Below are 17881 nucleotides of genomic sequence, written 5' to 3'. Positions count from 1 at the left end.
GACATAGACATACGCTCTCTGTGTTGCTATGTGGTATCATCTGCCACCTTGGGTTTTCACCAGCGAAAATGCTACCAGAAGAATTGATCCCAATTTTCCCTTTAAATCTAGCCTATACCCAAATGTCCATCAACTGAGGAATGAATTAAAAAGATGTGATATTTTAATACAATAGAGTACTACTCTGCTATAAAGAAAGATACACTAGAGGCTTTTACAGGTAAAAGGATGCAACTAGAGACCATATTCATAAGGGAAAAAATCAGACTCACATATATAAATATCATATTGTCTTCCTCATGTAAGAAAGTGAAAGATGAAATAAGATGCAAAAGGGTCAAAAGATATTGTGAAAGAGAATGAAGCAGCTCAAAAGGAAAGAATAATTGAAATGAAAAAGGGAAAAAAAGGAAGAGAAATACACACACACATGATAGCTTATAGTTGTACTATTGATTCAACTAGCTCAGGGAAAGAAATTGTGAGTGCTTTTATTGTTTGATCTGTTTTGTATGCTGTATCTTCTAATCTGAGCCATTGTTTTAAAGATAACAATAAGCAGTATCATGACTATTGTTAATTTCCTATAAGCTTACTTTGAAATCCTAAGTCATTTCTATCATTTTGTTTTGTTTTTATTGTTTTGTTTTCTTTTAATTCTTTAAAACAAACTTGGGCCTAGAAAAATCATATATAGCCAGGCCTGAATCTATTCTGCCTTGATATTTGCTCTGCCATGTTGATTAGTCTGCTGCCTTTAAATTTACTCTCACAAAAATCTCAGGGCATGAACAAAATGCAGACAGATTCGTCACCAAAACATAGCATGAAAGGCCTCTTGTCCAATTTCCAAGAGAGTCCTTCTTTCTATCTGAAACACACGAGCACTGTTTACTGCCTGTATTCCTACAAGCATTTTGGTCCTCTTAGCTCCCACCAGGTTTGTCCCATTACATTCCACTTAACACGCGCTAGGAAGTCTCTAGCTTGCACCTCCAAACCTTTCCAAACTGCTCCCACAAACCAGTCCTAAAGGCTTCTGTATCATGTGGTCAAAGTCACAGTCATGACCGCATGTCTCTGTACAAATTTTCTATAAGTATTGTTTTTGTGTTCCTGTGACATAAGCAACTTAAAATAAGGAATTTGACTCATGGGTACAGTGATTTCCATTGATAGTCAGTTGGTTTCATTGCTTTTAGGGCTGGGGCAAAACAGAAATATCCTGGTGGAAGGGCCTGGAAGAGGAAAACTGCTCACCTCATGACATCCAAAGAAACAGAGAGAAAGAGAAAGAGCCAGTGAAGAAGGTCTAGGTAAAAAATAAATTAAGTACCCCCCCACACACACACTCGCACAGAGAGAGAGAGAGAGAGAGAGAGAGAGAGAGAGTCCATCAAAGCCAAACCTCAGTGTGCTTCTTTGCCCTCGTGGACCCTGCCTGTTAATAAGACTGTTGATTTGTAAACTTATCAATGGATTAATCCACATCATGAATTAGAGCTCTCATGATTAAATCATAACCCATATCCCATCAGATCTGAACACTGTCGCATTGAGGACCAAGCCCCAAACACATGAACGTCAGGGAAAAATAGATTCACACCACGACATATGGTGTCCCTGTTCTTCTTGCCCAGGACCCGAGCATGGCAGGAAATATTCTAACACTGCCATTCCTGCCCAGTGAAGGATTCACCCAACAGATCATCTGTGCTTGCTGCCTCACCAGTCACAGATGAGCCTCTTTCAGAGCTGTAATGAAATCGGAATTTTTTTTTTTAAACCGGTACCAGGGATCGAACTCACGACTGTGCGCTTGCAAGGCAGGCGCTAATGCCACTGAGCTAAATCCCCAGCCTCTGAAATCTGAATCTTTACCTCTCCAGTCCTGATTTCTTTCTTCTTTCCATTCCCAGATGTAAGACTAGCTTCACAGTCTCTGTGTTCTTGCCCCTTACTGGTACATAGACTCTTTCTTCCCTTTATTCTTCATGATTATTTTCCTTGAAAATCTCTGGCTTGTGCAGTTCTGCCTTGGCACTCACTTCTGTGAGGCTGCAAGCTGATATGTGGAAGAAGACACTGTTCACAAACTTTCCACAAAACAGCTTTTTCAGTACGTATGTATGCATATGTGTATTTCTGCAAAGATTTGTAAAAGCACATACCAAAGTTAAAATTGTGGTTACCTCTGGGTAGCGCATTTAGATTGGGCTGTGGTATGGCAACTTGAGTAAAAATGATTTACTGTTATTTCTTATTCATATTTATGAACAAATAACTTCTGGAAGGTTAGGCAACAAAATAATAACAAAAATAATAATTGTCACAAGAGAAGGAAAGAGAGTGACTCGGACAGTGTTAATTTTTCACTATGTGTTTTATGTTTTCTACTATTTTTTCTTTCAATGTCACATGCATGCATTACATTTTAGATTGTTTTGTAAGTGGAAGGGAAGCACAGTTGTATCCTCATCTCTATGATTTGCATGCATTTGTTGATATGGCTCACCACTCTCTTCCCAAAACTTTCCAAGACAGCCCTACTATAAGAACCAATGTATCCAATTCTCTTTGTTTAAAAAAATTTAGTTTATAAATTTATTAATGCATGTTTATAGTATAGATTGTTTACCTTCCTGTGGGAATTAGTACATGCATATAACATACTTTAATTCCTTTTTTCATCTCCTTTTCTTCCTTTTCCTCCATCTCTGTCTTTTTCCCTTCTTCGGGAAAAATCTATCTTCCCTGCTTCCTATTACCCATCTTTTATTTTGCTCTAATGTATCTAATGTATCTAATTCTCCTTCTGTTGTTAGCAGATGGTGGCTGTGGTCTCATGCAGTCTTTTTAAGCATGAAAAAACGACTACCTTCCAGTTAGCTGGGTAACTCCAGAATGGATACCATCAACAGGTCTGAATATTATAAAGAAATACGATTGTAAAAGAGGAGGTTAATGAGGTCAAGAGATTCCATGCAACCGTGCCATATTCAGGAAGTTAAAATATATTTTTGTGCGATGAAGAGACACTACAGATTTTGAGCAGGAAGAGTTATGACAAGAAATTAGATAATAAGACTGAAGACAGAAACAAGGTTCTGGATAGTTTCACTATCATCCAGAGACAATAAATGTTTGAGGAAGATGTTGACATAGGGTGACACCAGTGTCAATACAAGGAGGGGAAGACTGTAAGGATGATTCAGTTGGTAAAATCTGCATGAAAGAGAATGGGCTTGATGTGGAGGGAATGATGGGAGATGAAGAGGAGTCTCAATTAGACCAGGTTTCTAGTTTAGCTGCTGGAAAGGTGATGGGCTGCATCAGAAGATCAGAAAATCTGTACTTCAGGGAGTACAGTGATGGGGGCAGAAGGCATCTGGTATTGTCCTGCCACTGTCTTAAAAGAGATTCTTAAGGGATTTTCTTTCCCTTGTTCTTCCAGCCCTCCACTTGCATTACTGGCCTAAGTGGATACTCACCAGCTGGCCGTGTCCATCACTGCAGCCAAGTCTGAGAATTCCTGATTATACTTAGAGCCTGTGGAGCTGCTGACATGAACAGTCATTAGCAGACGATCCTATTGTGACAGACTATGCTTTAAAATGTAACTGTGTGGCATTTTCCTTGCATTGTCCAGAGGGAACTTTCTTCTGCGTGAGCCTGGATTAAACATGAGAGAGCTCCTCAACATTCCACTGGTACACATTCTCGCTCTGGTTGCCTTCAGCGGGACTGAGAAACTTCCCAAAGGTTAGTTCAAGCAATCTTTTCTTCTTGTTGACATATCAGAGTCCTAAATCGTATGTGTGCTCGATGACTGCTGATTTGTAGTACGGTGAACTTTGGTTTTACTTGGTAGCATGTATGTATACAAAAAGAAGAAACTATATACATAAGCAATTGGGAAATGGTCTCTCGCCTACTGTTACGCTATGCCTAAGTCTGTAATAAAAAGTTGAGCTACACTGTGTAGGCAGAGCCTTCCCTTCTAGGGGAGACATTAGCAGGTTGACTGGAAGTTATCAAGCCTGTTCTGTATATGTGTATGTCAAACTCCAGGGTGGTCTAAATGAATGATGAAAACCTTTTCACACCAAGTTTGCCAGGGATATAATCCTCCCAACTTCCGGACATCCAGTGTTTGGCTTCTAAACAAAAATCATTTCCATTTTTCGGTTTTTGTATTATCAAATGCTTAATAAATATTTCAGATGCTGAAAACCAGAAATAGATAATAGGCATGCCTCCATAATGAAGGGTGAAGACAATAGATTCTCAGTAACTTTGAGGCTGGAGTTATGATTTGGCTGGGAAAGAGACTGCCGAAGTTTTTTCAGAGCCTTTGGAATGTACCGGAAATAACACCACCTCAGGGGAAAGGAAAGCAACTTAAGAAACTGACAAACACCTGTCGCAGTAGCAAGAATGGCCACAGGGATATGGTTTCTGGCCAGTACGTTATGAAACTGACACGAGTGAGTGAACTTCAAATCAAGAAGTCTGAGACTGTGATTCACAAAGTAACTGATGGAGGGCTGCTTCACTGAAACAGTTTTCTTTTTTCCATAAAAAGACATGAGAAAGCAAGTTGAATGGTATGAATTAAAAATATTCAGACTGAATGCATTATAACAGAGTAAAACTGTTCTGTATTTTTGAACATTTTAAATTATTTTCTCTCTGTATTACTCTGCCAAAGTGAGAAAAATTGCATTGTGTGGTTTTGTAGTTCCCTAAAAATGCTGGGGTTAAAAGGTCAAGGTTCATATTCAGTAAGAAACAACTTTCTCTTAGTCTGATTGCACTGGTTTATTTTTGGTGTTTCTGCTTTCTATTTTACTAGAGGAGAATGGTATCTTCAAATGTGTTATAACACGTAATTACCAGGGAATTCTTTTAGGTACCTCAGATAAAAGAGAATCTAGCCATTTCCAAATAGCTAACAATAGCCAGAAAGACTTAATATTGGCTTCAGATTATTTTAATACTTCCTGGTTTTATAACGGATGTCCGGTAAGGTAGCACATGCATATTTAGACTTATGGATTCTCTTTAGTCTTATCTGTGACATTCTACACCACGTAGTTAAATAAAATGACATGGATAAAAGCTAAATTTACTAAAATTCAGTCTTATAAGCTGGGGAATTGGTTTTGATGGTCTAAGTAAGAATTTAGTGCACAAAAACTGAAAGCCAAAAACCTGTCTATGAAAAACTCACAACTTATATTCTAGAGAGAGATGATTTTTAATTTCCAAAGATCACAGATAGTCTTAATTCAAATGAAAACTGTCTGCATTTTGAAAAATTCAAAATATTGTGAGATAGATAACTATACCAAGTATCCTTGTTTTTAAATAAAATAATCAGATTCTTAATTCATCTTTGTTTCTTATAGTTTATTTTTTGCCATAATTAGGTTTTAATATTTAAAAATTAAACAGTACTTTTCCTAGTTTATACTGTTTATTATAAAAATCTAAATTAGTATAGATTTAATATCAACCTTAGCCTAAAACACCATGCTTGATACATGTGGATATTTAATACATATACCAGTTCTGAAAGTAAATTACAGAGTGAAAACATAGTATTTAAAATTATAAATGCTGAATTGTGGAGAATATACTTTCTGAACTACCTTAATATGTAATTAAAAATAATGAAAATGCTCTACCCAAACATTCTTATTCAATGTTGTCTCTATTCTTGCCATAAGATAATAACAAAAAGAGTTTTAGGTGGATACTGTTTTCTGGAGCCTCATGAAGGAAACAAGGGCTTGTAGCAATAATGCATACAAAATAATGGACATTTTTAAAATAGTAGATGTGTATTCCAGAGATTCTTTTCTAATTCTCTACTCATTACTTCCTTAATATAATTAACACTCAGCTTTGGTATTAATACTCAGCTGTGGGATTAACTGTTTATTGTTTTAATTTTCATTTAAATGGGTCTCAATGTTTAAAAGCAAGGGGTGGAGGCCATTGTCCTTCTGGATCATTTCAACTAATGAGACATTCAGTGATGGGCTTGATTTGAGTACGAGAATTTTACAAACTGTTAGGTATAAAAAGTGGCAACTTTTTGCTGCAAGTGTATAGAAAGATATTACATTTTGGGTGAATACAGGAATTCATGTAAACAGAACTGAATTTATTTAATATGCACAAAGAATTCTTGCCAAAACTCCATTTTCAAGATGATTCCATTTACTCCCACACCTTCAAATTTTTGAGTCTGATTTGTCTTTAGATAAATTTACATAACCTCTTTTAAGTCATGCATGTACACAAAGATAGAACTCATAGATTTGACATATGACTGAATCAGTGTGGACACAGCTGTCACTGAAATCCAGGACAGCAAGTCCTGGATGAATGTTTTTTATTGACGTGCATTGCAAGCATTACTCATTGTGCTTTGAGGGAAACACAGTTGCTTTAGGTATTATTGACCTTAAAGAATTGAATGTCAACATTTCTTTAATCCTTACCTTAATTCCAAAGAAATAGTTCTTGAGATCACTGGGGAGAGTGATAAGGAAGGGAGAGGAGGGAGGCTAAGGGGCATGGTCCATTCAGGAAAATGACAAAGGATTGCGAGGACCATGCAGTACCCAACTGGGGCTGAGGACAGCAACTTTATGGTGACCCTGAGCTGAACAGTTGCTTCACTTCACCCACCAGCACTATATGAATATGTAAGTAGAGGAGACAGATGGTTGGATCAATTGAGGATGGTGCTTTCCAGGGTCAGGGAAGCTAAAGAATTGAAGGGTAAAGGAGCTGGGCTTAGATGGCAAAATGTCACGGGGCAGGGTGAGGGTAACAGAGAAAGTGAAACAAGGACTTTTAAAGCTTGGGAGAAAATAGTGAGATTGTTTCTTTTTCCTACTCCCCAGCATCGTCCTTTGTATCTTAGGGAAGGCACACCATTTCCTCACAAAATGAAGATCCTACCATAAGCCAGTATTATGCTAAAGATTGCCAACGATCTATGTAATGATCACCCCTGAACAATTATTTGCATATTTTATGTGGGTTCTCCTGAAACTGTGGTTTAATCCAGAGGATTACGTCCAAAAGGAGCAATTTCAGAAACTGCAGAACTGCGTGTGCAGAACTGCCTGCACCCAGTGCCATTTCTCAAAGCCAGGGCCAAGAATGCTTTCTGTTGCAGGGAATTGATGTGTGGTTATCAAATATTACTATCAATGAAACTTAAAAGTTACAAAGACATCATAATAAAACATAACTTCCACTTTATTGCATTTCCAGTTGAGTATTATGCTGGTTCTTAACATTTGCAAGAGGATGACTAATAGTGGATGGCTTCTTGGGGAGATTTGAAAAGCAATACTGTGTCCATGAAGAAACATGAATAGTTTCCAAGTCTCAGTTCTAATTTTACTGAACCAGAAAGTAGAAAATACACCTTCTTTATACACCCAGTCATTTGTGTTAATCAGCAACTATTCTATCGGAAGTTAGTATGTCAGCGGACACGTCTAGTTTTACTCACAAACTCCAAAGCAAAGGTAGTATCTGTCATGCCCTACTCATCAAATGGCTGTTATACAAGTTAAGTTCATTTAGGGTCCAGAAAAGTGTTGTGTTGTGTTTATTTTCATGTATTTGTACTCCTGTAGTCTTTGGAGCAAGACAAGAAATTGTGCCCTAATTTAAACAGGCTCTAGCTGAGATAAAAGCTGGGTAACAGAATGAGAGTAAACAAGAGACAATCTGCTGAGTGAACAAATATCAAATACAGCTATGTGACTGCGTCAGTAAAAATTTGAAAGCAAATTTGTATAATTTTGAAATATGGGAAAAGTAGATTTAACCAACTACATTCTGCCTAGAAACACTAATATTGATGTAAATCTCCTTCCCTTATCTGTAACCACTGCTACATGACACAGTACAGCATAGTTAAAAGAGAGGAACTTAAACCAAAGTTAAACCTGATGTTCAGCTCTGTCACTTCTTATTTTTGTGATACCTAGACAAGTAATTTAATTAGTTCTAGCTCCCTTGCCTAATCTGCAAATAGCAATATTACTGGTATCTACCTTTATATTTATTGTGATAAACAAATGGAATAATGAGTGAAAAGTATAAAGCATAGAACACAACAGCTTATTTATCAACTTTACATACCAGTACTTTTAAAAAGAGTCAAATTTTACATAAGACTGTCATGGCCCTGAATGTTATGAAAGATGGTAACAAAATACAGTTCTTAGTAATGCTGCATACATTTCTCTGTGTCTAAGTCTGAGACTTCCTAAGTCTTGCTTCTTTAGTCTTAAATAATCTCAACATTTGTGCCATCTCATTATAAAGATCATATTAATAATAAGATATTACCTCTTCCACTTCTTTATATGTGTGTTGAGTGAAAAGAAACTAATGTTTTGTATAAAATAGTCCATGATTTTTATGATACATTTTGAAAACACAAAATGTACAAATTTAAAGCAGAAAAATTTACATATACATCCAGGATTGCTGCATGCTTACACGTTTTGCTCTTACTTTTTCTGTGTATTCTTGAAAATCAGTGTAAAATAATATTATGCATACACTTCAGCTACACACATATTTACCTAGCACTAAACCATCACCTGTCACTAAACTATACCATTAATACTCTCCAAAATGATACTTGCAGTGATTTATAATATTTTGTCTACATAACAGTATGCTGATGTATATTAAACACACCATTATAAATTTATACAACGTAATTTTTAATCCTGGTTGTATCTAACAATTCTTCCATTAAACTCCTGACAAATTAACAACTGGCTCTTACTAACCTGCACAAGCTGCTCCAACAAAGCAAACAGGGGAAAGACTACTATCCATGTGCTCAACTCCTCCCTCTCTTTACTACAGTGAGTACAATTTTGTACAAATACCCTGTTTCTGTTTTAATCAGTGAAAGTCATCTATGTCCTTTTCTATATGTGCAATTATTTCTTTAGGATATATTCCAGGAATTAAATATTAACAGTAAATTTGAATGTGATCCAGAGACCAGGAGAACAATTATCAGTTAGAGTTTCTCTTCCTAAATGACAGACTCAAATAACACTGACACTGTGTTCCATATAAACTAGGGACAATTTTAAATGCTTTCCATATAGTTACTTATTTAACTCTTATGACAAGCTTGTGTGCAGACTTTATTATTATCTCCACGTATAGCTGAAGAAAACATAGTTAAGTGTGAGCAAATGTATTTGAGGAGCTGGAAAATAATAGAGCTGGAATCTGAATTCAAGCCCTGTGCTTGGTTGTCTGTCAGTGCAGTGGAAACAGCAATGTATCCAAAATCATCAGTTAACTTTTGGATCCACCATTACCATAGCCCACAATTTTAGTATAGTTTGGTTTGAATTTTTATCTCTCAGCATCTGTGTAACTGTCCTTTTGATTATTTCATTGATTAGTTGTTTACAAAAACATTCTTCAAAAAGACTGTTTCTCAGGCTTTGCTAGTTATGTTTGTTTCCATTATATAAAAAAAACTATATTCCTGTGCTATTTTGATTTCTTTCTTTCTATATTTTCTACTCTAATAGTAATATGTGTTCATTTTTAAATTATACATGACATGGCAAAACAGAAATATAAAATTGCACTTAATCCTCATACATAGAAATACTTTTAACATTTTATATTGTTATTCTTCTATTTCCTTCCTTTTTATCGTATATACATATACATACAATTGATTATTGGCTATATATTTTATACATACATATGTTTTACATGTTTGTGTGTATTTATATATATATATATGTTTCACATATTATGTCTTCCTTTATGAATATATCTGTACCTATGTATTTATTTGTGTACTGCATATGTACCCCCTCCCCTATCCTCTCTCTCTTGCTCCATATATGTATTAATTTTTATTTTTAAATTTAGGGACCAGTTTCTCCATTGAGAAAACAGAAGTGTTTAGTTCATAATCTCTCTTTTTTAGTTTCCTATATGCAAATGGAAAAACTACTTCTGTGCCCACCTTTTCCTTTCCCTTTCAATGTGACTCAAGAGAACTCTATTCTCCAATTCCTCTTCCGAGCTGAATTCCACACTTGTATACTTTCTCAGAAATTTGTTTCTCTCAATTATTTCCTATTTTTCTTCAATAGCCAACGTTTTTATTTCTACTCCATATTTAGTGGGCACTTAAGCCCACCTTCAGGCCATACTGTTCTCGTGCCATCTCTCTCATCTTCCATAGCAAATTCTGATGGAAGAATATAACTCTCCTTCAAGCACAATCTCTTCCTCGCATCACTCATGCCAACCCCCCACTCTGCCGACCCGTCTTCCACTGCCCATGGATTTGATTCTCCCTACTCGGTGAAACATTTACTGTCTTGGACTCTATCAGCATTTACCACTGGTTGTGCTTACAGCATAATTTTTTCCTTCTTCTCTTTTTTAAGCTCTCCATTCTCCTGCCCATTCCTTGTAAATATTTCTATTTTCTAGTTATTGGTTTAGGGTACCAATCTTCTTCCCTCTTTAAGCCTTCATAAACGCTATTTCATTTTTTGGAGCAATCTTCTCTTCTCATTGCACCAAACAAATTCAAATCTTGTCTGGCTGAGTATGTATGACTCTGTGTGTGTGTGTGTGTGTGTGTGTGTGTGTAAGTGTGTCCTGGTTTGCTAAAACAGTTTTTTTAAAGTGAGTATTGGTTGGAAAATTCTGTATCTACGTTTTTAACATCTAAACATAGCCTTTCAACTATTGCTATAAAGAATCTTATTTTTAAAAACAAAGCAACAAAAAGGAATAGAATTTAAAGGAATTATCCAATAGATCGTTGTCTTAGTTACTTTTCTCATTGCTGAGACAAAATTCCTAATGCCCAAATTTAAGGGAGGAAACATTTATTTAGCTCACAGTTTGTAGAGGTTTCAGTCCATAATCAATTGTCTTCAAGGTAGAGTGGTACACGGCAGAAGGGCAACAGGTCATGATGGTGGAGAATAGCAAAAGAAAGCAAGCAAGGGAGAGAGATATTAACAGCATCATTCTGTCCCTTTTATATTGTATGCAGGCTACCTGATCCAGAATAGGTGTATCACTCACACCCTTAATCCCAGCACCCTTAATCCTGCCATTGCACCACAAATCAATCACACACTGTAGATTTAATTTCCTCCAAAACTTTCCTATGACTGCATGAGGCTTTGAGGGGATACCCAGACACAAATCATAACATTCTACCCCTGATCCTCCAAAGACTCATGAACATCCCTTTATGTAAAAGACATTTAGTCTATCTCCAATAGTTGCTGAAGTCCTAACAGTTTCAGCATTGCTGAAAAGTCCAAATCCCATGTCTCCTCTGAGAGGTAAGGCAAATTCTTAGATGCAAGTCTCTATACAAAGAAAGTTAAACACTTCCAACATTCAATGTCTTAAGATAGACATTTTCCATTATAAACCAGGGTACAAAGGAGTGAGACCAAAGCAAGTCAAAAATCTAGCAGGGCAAATTTTAAGTTCTGTAATTCCATATACAGCATCTGAGGCAATCTGTGGCAAGATGTGGACTTTAAAGCATTTGGGTGGCTCCACTTCTATGGCACTTCTTGTGGTTGTACCTCCCATGCCTTCTCTTTTAGACCTGTTCTGCTCCCCTCCTTGCAGTATTCATCAAACAATCCACATTCCTGGGCTTCTTAAATCTGAGTGGAAGTCTTCCTGATCCCTAACTTTTCCATTCTGCATGCATCTAAAACCAGGCCCAAGTGGAGGATGTCAAGGTCCTCTGCCACAGGAGTAGTAGCCAGGCTTCCTTCTCTCTTTGCTGTAGGGGGTCAAGTCCCTGGATTGCTGAGAATCCTGAATCCAATTCCAAGGGACAAATTCTCCAAGCCACTGCTATTCTGAACATGTTGCTCTGCAGCTTTCTTCTCAAAACAGTCTTTCACTTTTGCAATTTTGAGGCTACAAAGGATAGAATCCTGCTGCTTCTTATGATGCATTCAGGTCATTCTTTTCCTGTTCCTGTTCCTTCTCAGAATCAAGATCTGCTCTGTTCTATCTTTGCAGCCCATAGCTTTACTGGAACTTCCTTTCTGGCCAAACACATGATGTTTTAAACTATTCTACTTGGTCTCTTTGATTTTGATTCCTGACATAAATCTGCCTAAAATTCCCCAATAGGAATAATGCCACTCTTCAACATTGGATTGCTTTGAAATTACTTCTGCAAGACTAATTATTCCATCATTTTTATCTCAGTCTCAGGTAAAGACTCTGGACATGACCAAAATGCAGACAAACTTTCTGCCAAGCCATTATCTGGAGTCCAGCAGCCAGTGCAGTCCTTCTTCCCAGTGGAAACTTCCTGAGCTTGGTCTGAGCTCTGACCAGAATCTCCCATATAGTACAGCCTAAGGTGTACCAGCACTGCTTTTACAGCCAGCATCTCCAAACATTTCCAAACTCTACCCACAACCCATTCTGAAAGGCTCTTGAATTACATGGCCAGGTATAGTCACAGCAATGACCCCTCTCCTGATACCAAAAATCTGTATCAGTCAGTGTTTTATTAGAGAAACATATAACAAAAGATATACAAATATGTATAATATTAAAGATTGGCTCATGATAGTCACCCACATAGTTGGAAGAGGAAAATTGCAGAGGATATCTGCACACTGGAGACTGAAGCTTTCAGTTCAAGGTTTTGAGCTCTGCAGTATCCATGCAAACCTGTATCAAGAGGCTGATGGAGCTATGCCTGAAGGTCTATGCTGGAAAGTTGAGTCTATGGCTGAAGGATTCATGCAGAAGTTGAAGAGTCATGCTAGAAGGCTTTGGAGTCTATAATGGAAACCAAAGAGCCTATGCTGAAAACCAGCAGATGGCATCCAAACTGGAGGCAAAACTGGAGCTCCTCCAAAGAACAGGGGCCAGTCTGTTCTACATTTTCTCTTTATACTATGTGGACAATGAGTCAATCTAGGGTGGTCATCTATATCCTAGGGAGCAAAATTGATGAGATGATTTAATTAAGCTTTGAAACTTCTCAAGTTGACACAATCAACAAACCCTTAAAATCAGTTTTACATTTTTGTAAAACTACTCTTTATATTTTAATTTAGGATTTTGCATCTGCATGTGTTAGCCAACTAAGAAACTTCTGTGTTTTTATTCCTTTAGCTTTTATGTGACACGATGATTCTTTTATAAAAATTCAAAAGAACTTACTTGAAAACCTTTGAAGGCCTCACTTTTTCCCCCCAAAAATCTTTGAGAATATAATCTCTTCCTTCTGTTGGTCTTGTTGACTATTGCCTACTGTGGTCTGATGTATAGTTTTCACCTTCAGAATACTTTTAATTGCAGTATTGATTTCCTCTTTTATAATAAAAGCACTTACAATTTTGATTTAAAACTTCTTAATTGTTAAAATAAGTTACTTGATGTTGTCTAGTATTATTGAATCATGATCTAACAATGTGACTTGTACAATTCATGCTGCAGACTTTTTAAATTTTTACTTTTATTGTAATTTGAAAAGATGTATTATCTATCATGGTTTAAAGTTTTATAAATAGGTATCTAATCAGCTTTAATTCTATTTTAATGTTTAATTGTGTGTGTATTTATATTCTTGTCTTAATTTATAATCAAAGTAATTTTTTGTTTTACAGATTTTTTATGGTTAAATTATTGAGTGTATGAAATCAACTTTTTCAGCTGGGTGAAAATCTAATTTCCAATTTACTAAATTTCCAGTTCTTGCAAATGATTCATCTTTGCATTATTTAAAAACTGTATTTCCTAGTTGTTACATTCAGTGTTTTACAGATAATTATGATGTTAATTCATATTTTCTCCAGCCACACTATTATTTTTATTTGATTTATGAATTCCTAAAGGAGATAGGTTAAGGGATTACATTATGCTGGAAATTTCTCCATATTTTCTTGTGATCTTAATTTTACTTTTGATTTTTTACTTTTGAGTCTACATTTTTAAATAATTTATGAGAATGTTGTATCTTTTTTATTCTTTTGTGTAACATTTCTCTTTTTCTCTGTATATACTTATCATCTTATATTTTTCTTATATTAAAACTGCTATATCATTTTGGGGTAATATTTGCTTGTGTTTATTTTGATTTCTTTTTATTTTCAATACTTCTACTTTATTACTTAGCTCTCTTTTGGGTCTTTCATTTTATGGTTCAGTTTATACCAGTATCATTCATTGGATCTCTGGTACATTTGGTTTGATTTTATCAATGTGATTTTCCCTGTTCTGTTAAACATGACCTTTCTTGTCTTTTTCTTCCTTTTCCTTCTGTTTTTTTCCCCCTTGATTATCTTTTGGGCTGTTTGACTCATAATAATTTTTCTAGTCTTTAATTTTCTTCCATTGTTTTAGAAGTTTTCAATTTTAGTCTATTCTTCTAGTAGTGACTCTTAATAAAGTTTAGTATATACATTTAATTATAGATTGTTACCCATTTTGTGCTTACTCAGTCATTTTACTGCTCACAGCATAGCACTTATTATGTATGAACTACCTACTAAACCTCATGCCTGAACTCTTATCTTGTAATTGTTTGTCTAAAGTTTAATCTCCTTTCTTTTTAAACACACAAAATGATTTTCATGTTAATATTCCACAATACATCAAAATTGCAATTATATCTTGGCAGCATTAATGTTAACTATTGTTTACCATAATGTCCTCCTGTCTTTTGAGGACAAGTTATTTCTCATTGAGTTTACATACTGTAATAACTGCTTTAGGAACATCTATGAAAAGCATACTCTTTCAATATCTTTTTTTAACAGTCTTAATTTTGGTTTCTTTAAAATTATCTTCTAAAATTACATACAAATTCCAGGCCTTTTTTTTTTTTACAGTACTATAAAGACATTAGTCTATTTCCTTTCGGTATCAGTTGTTGCTAAATAATCTCAAAGTCAGACTAGTCGGCATTTTAATTGATGTAACTGACTTTTTTCCTAACAGGTCTTAAAATTTCATTTTTAATTTTCTAAGGTTTAACTTGATTTATGTGGGATGAATTTCTTTCTCTGTTAATGATGCTTGTCATTCTATAATTTATGTCTCTTTGCTATTCTTGAATAATGTTCAGGTCTATTTCTATGTATTGTACCATGCATATTTTAATGGTTCTTGTATTGGAAAGTTGGAAAGAGAGAGAGACCTTATATCTATCCCTAAAGATTCTGCTGTCTTATTTAACTACATTCCTAGAGCATTTCTCTCTTTTCCTCTTTTAAAAGTTTCAGAAATACAGTTTAGTTTGTTTACACAGCCCATCAATCATTCTGTTAAGGCTGGGATTTGAAAGAGATCTAAGAAGTAGTCTATGCCCTAAAGCTCAAGGTTTTGAAAATTGAGTGCGGAAGGAAGACATAAACAGATAATTTTAATAGACTCTTGTGACAGGTGTTACAAGGATAACATATACAGGATGTCCTAAAGTTAAGGAAAAAATACATTCAGTTCTATCTAGTAGGAGAGAACACTGTTTAAACCGGAACTTGAAGAAAGAACATTAGCTGGAGAGATATGGACCAATAAAGCATTCTTACCACCATTTCTTGCCCTTACCTGACATGAGCTTGCTTTTCATTTCACTAAAAATGAAGTTTGTTTAAAAAGTGAAAATATTTTTGTATTCAGACAATAAGCCAGTCTGGTCTGGGCACTTCATAAGATTATTGCAAGTTATGCCCTCTCTAAAATATTATTCATCTTAATTACTTGGCTTTGATATGTACCTTGCATTTGACTAAAGTCGTTACATAATTTATTATTCAAATGCTGGTATTTTGGAAGCACAGGGACACTCTTAGTAATTATGAAATAACAACAAGCACAACATCATTATAGATGATATTTCACACATCCTGTCTTGTCATCTAAATGAACCCTTTCAAGGGAGGAATATAGTTTATAATTTTCTCTTTCTTTCTCTGACTTTTGTATTATTTTTTGACACATACTATTGGTACATTATGTGTCCTGTGTTACAGTGTTATGAAGTACAATGTGGTGTCTTGCTTCAAGTATACACTGATTACTGAGCAACTCAGGGCAGTTAGCATATCCATCACCTTAAAATTCTAGCCATTTCTTTACAGTGAGTATGTTCCTCTCTTTTGTTTTGAAACACGCAATGTATTACTATTCATTACATTCACTTGCTGTGTCAGAGAACACCAGAACTTATTCCTACTATCAAACAATAACATGGTACTAGCTTATCAGCCTCTGGCCCTCCTCTATCCTCCCTGTTCTCTCAACAGTCTGGTAACCACTACTCTGCTCTCTACTTCTGTGAGATCAGTGTTTGTAGATTCTACTCAGGAGTAAGGTAGTGCAGTGTTGTTTTTCTGTGCATGATTTTTTCACTTCACATAATGATCTTCACATTCATCCATGTCATCCTAACTGGCAGGATATCGTGCTAGAAAGTTTGGCCAGATAGTTTTCCACTGTGTATATGTGTGTCCCATTTATTTGCTTCTAGTGCAGCTCAGTACCTGTTACATGAAAAGAATATTTGTTGAATGATAATGTAGTAGTGATGATGATTATGCAATAAGATAGATATCCACGCTCACTTAAGTGGGTTCTATTATTTTTTTTCCCATAGAACATAGCCCTTGAGATGCCCAGGGCCACAACCCTTTTATTTTGCTGGCATTCATACATTTCTAGAAACACTGAAGATGAAGGCCAGCCTTTCACCAATCCATTTTTATCATTTCTAATTTCTTTTTTCCTGTCACATGTTTCAGTCCAGTTAATTCTCATTTTACAGAAGGGCTGAAGAAGGGAAAAAAGCACCATCTATAGTCTCTCCTCCTGTTTTCTTTATTTTTGTAAACAAAATAAAATATATTTACTGAAATATAATTTATGCACTATGCTCTTTATACATTTAAAATATGTAATTCACAGTTGTACTTTAATTACCATAATCAATTTTAGAACACTTTCATTACATATACTTAGATGAAATCCTATATCTCTCACTGTTACCTCTGTATACTCCTATTCCCCAGTTCTTACTCAATCTTAAGCAAACATGAATATACTTTCTGTCTCTGTAAATTCTGGACATTTCATATGTATAGAATCTTGTAACATGTGGCCATTTGTGGATGGCTTCTTTCATTTAGTTTATTGTTTCCAAAGTTTCTTCATATTGTAAAATATGAGATTTTATTTACTTTTATTGTTAAATATTCCACAGTACAGATAAAGTATACTTTATTTATCCAATTCATTTAGCAGACACTTCAGTTGCTTTTCACTTTTAGCTAGTAAATAATGCTGTTGTGAACATGGGTGTAGAAATATCTATTTGAGTCATGGCTTTTGATTTCTTTGAATATATACCCGGAAGTAAAAATATTGGATCATACAATTTTTAAGATACACCATTTTCTTTGGTGACAGTAGTATTTTAATTCCTACCAGTGATGCACAAAGGTTACAAATTCTTCCCATCCTTTTCAACATTTTTATGATATCTTTCATTTTTATGATAGCCATCCTACTGGGGCTGAAGTGTTACCTTGTGGCTTTGATTTGCATTTCCTGAATGGTTAGTGATACTGAACATTTTTATATGATTTTTAGTCATTTGTATATTTTTTTTGGAGAAATGTCTATTCAGATTCTTTATCATTTTATGTGAGTTAGCTGTCTCTTTAGTATTGAGTCTCTATTCCATTTACATGCAGATATGATTTCTTTATAAATTTGGTGAAACAACTTAAAAAATTTCTCATTTGCTGGATTCCCTTCTCACTGTCAGAGA

General features: G+C 35.3%; 1 protein-coding gene across 4 annotated transcripts in view; it reads left to right on the top strand.

The window, feature by feature from the left end:
• The first annotated feature begins 2913 nt into the window (after window positions 1-2913).
• The window catches only part of Musk (muscle associated receptor tyrosine kinase), a 94439-nt gene continuing 79471 nt past the window's right edge, over window positions 2914-17881 (top strand). For 2 of the 4 annotated variants that reach the window (XM_003463782.3, XM_003463785.3), the window contains exon 1: window positions 2915-3762. In XM_003463782.3, coding sequence (XP_003463830.2) covers window positions 3684-3762 — 79 coding nt within the window. In that variant the 5' untranslated portion in view covers window positions 2915-3683. Of the gene's footprint in view, window positions 3763-17881 lie in introns of all 4 variants that reach the window. The other 2 variants (XM_003463784.4, XM_003463786.4) reach the window with 2 other exon arrangements.

This window comes from Cavia porcellus, unplaced genomic scaffold, assembly GCF_034190915.1.
Source record: "Cavia porcellus strain 051 isolate PalLab524CR breed Dunkin Hartley unplaced genomic scaffold, mCavPor4.1 scaffold_1, whole genome shotgun sequence".
Classification (NCBI taxonomy): Eukaryota; Metazoa; Chordata; class Mammalia; order Rodentia; family Caviidae; genus Cavia; species Cavia porcellus.
This window is presented reverse-complemented; position numbering and strand designations above follow the sequence as displayed.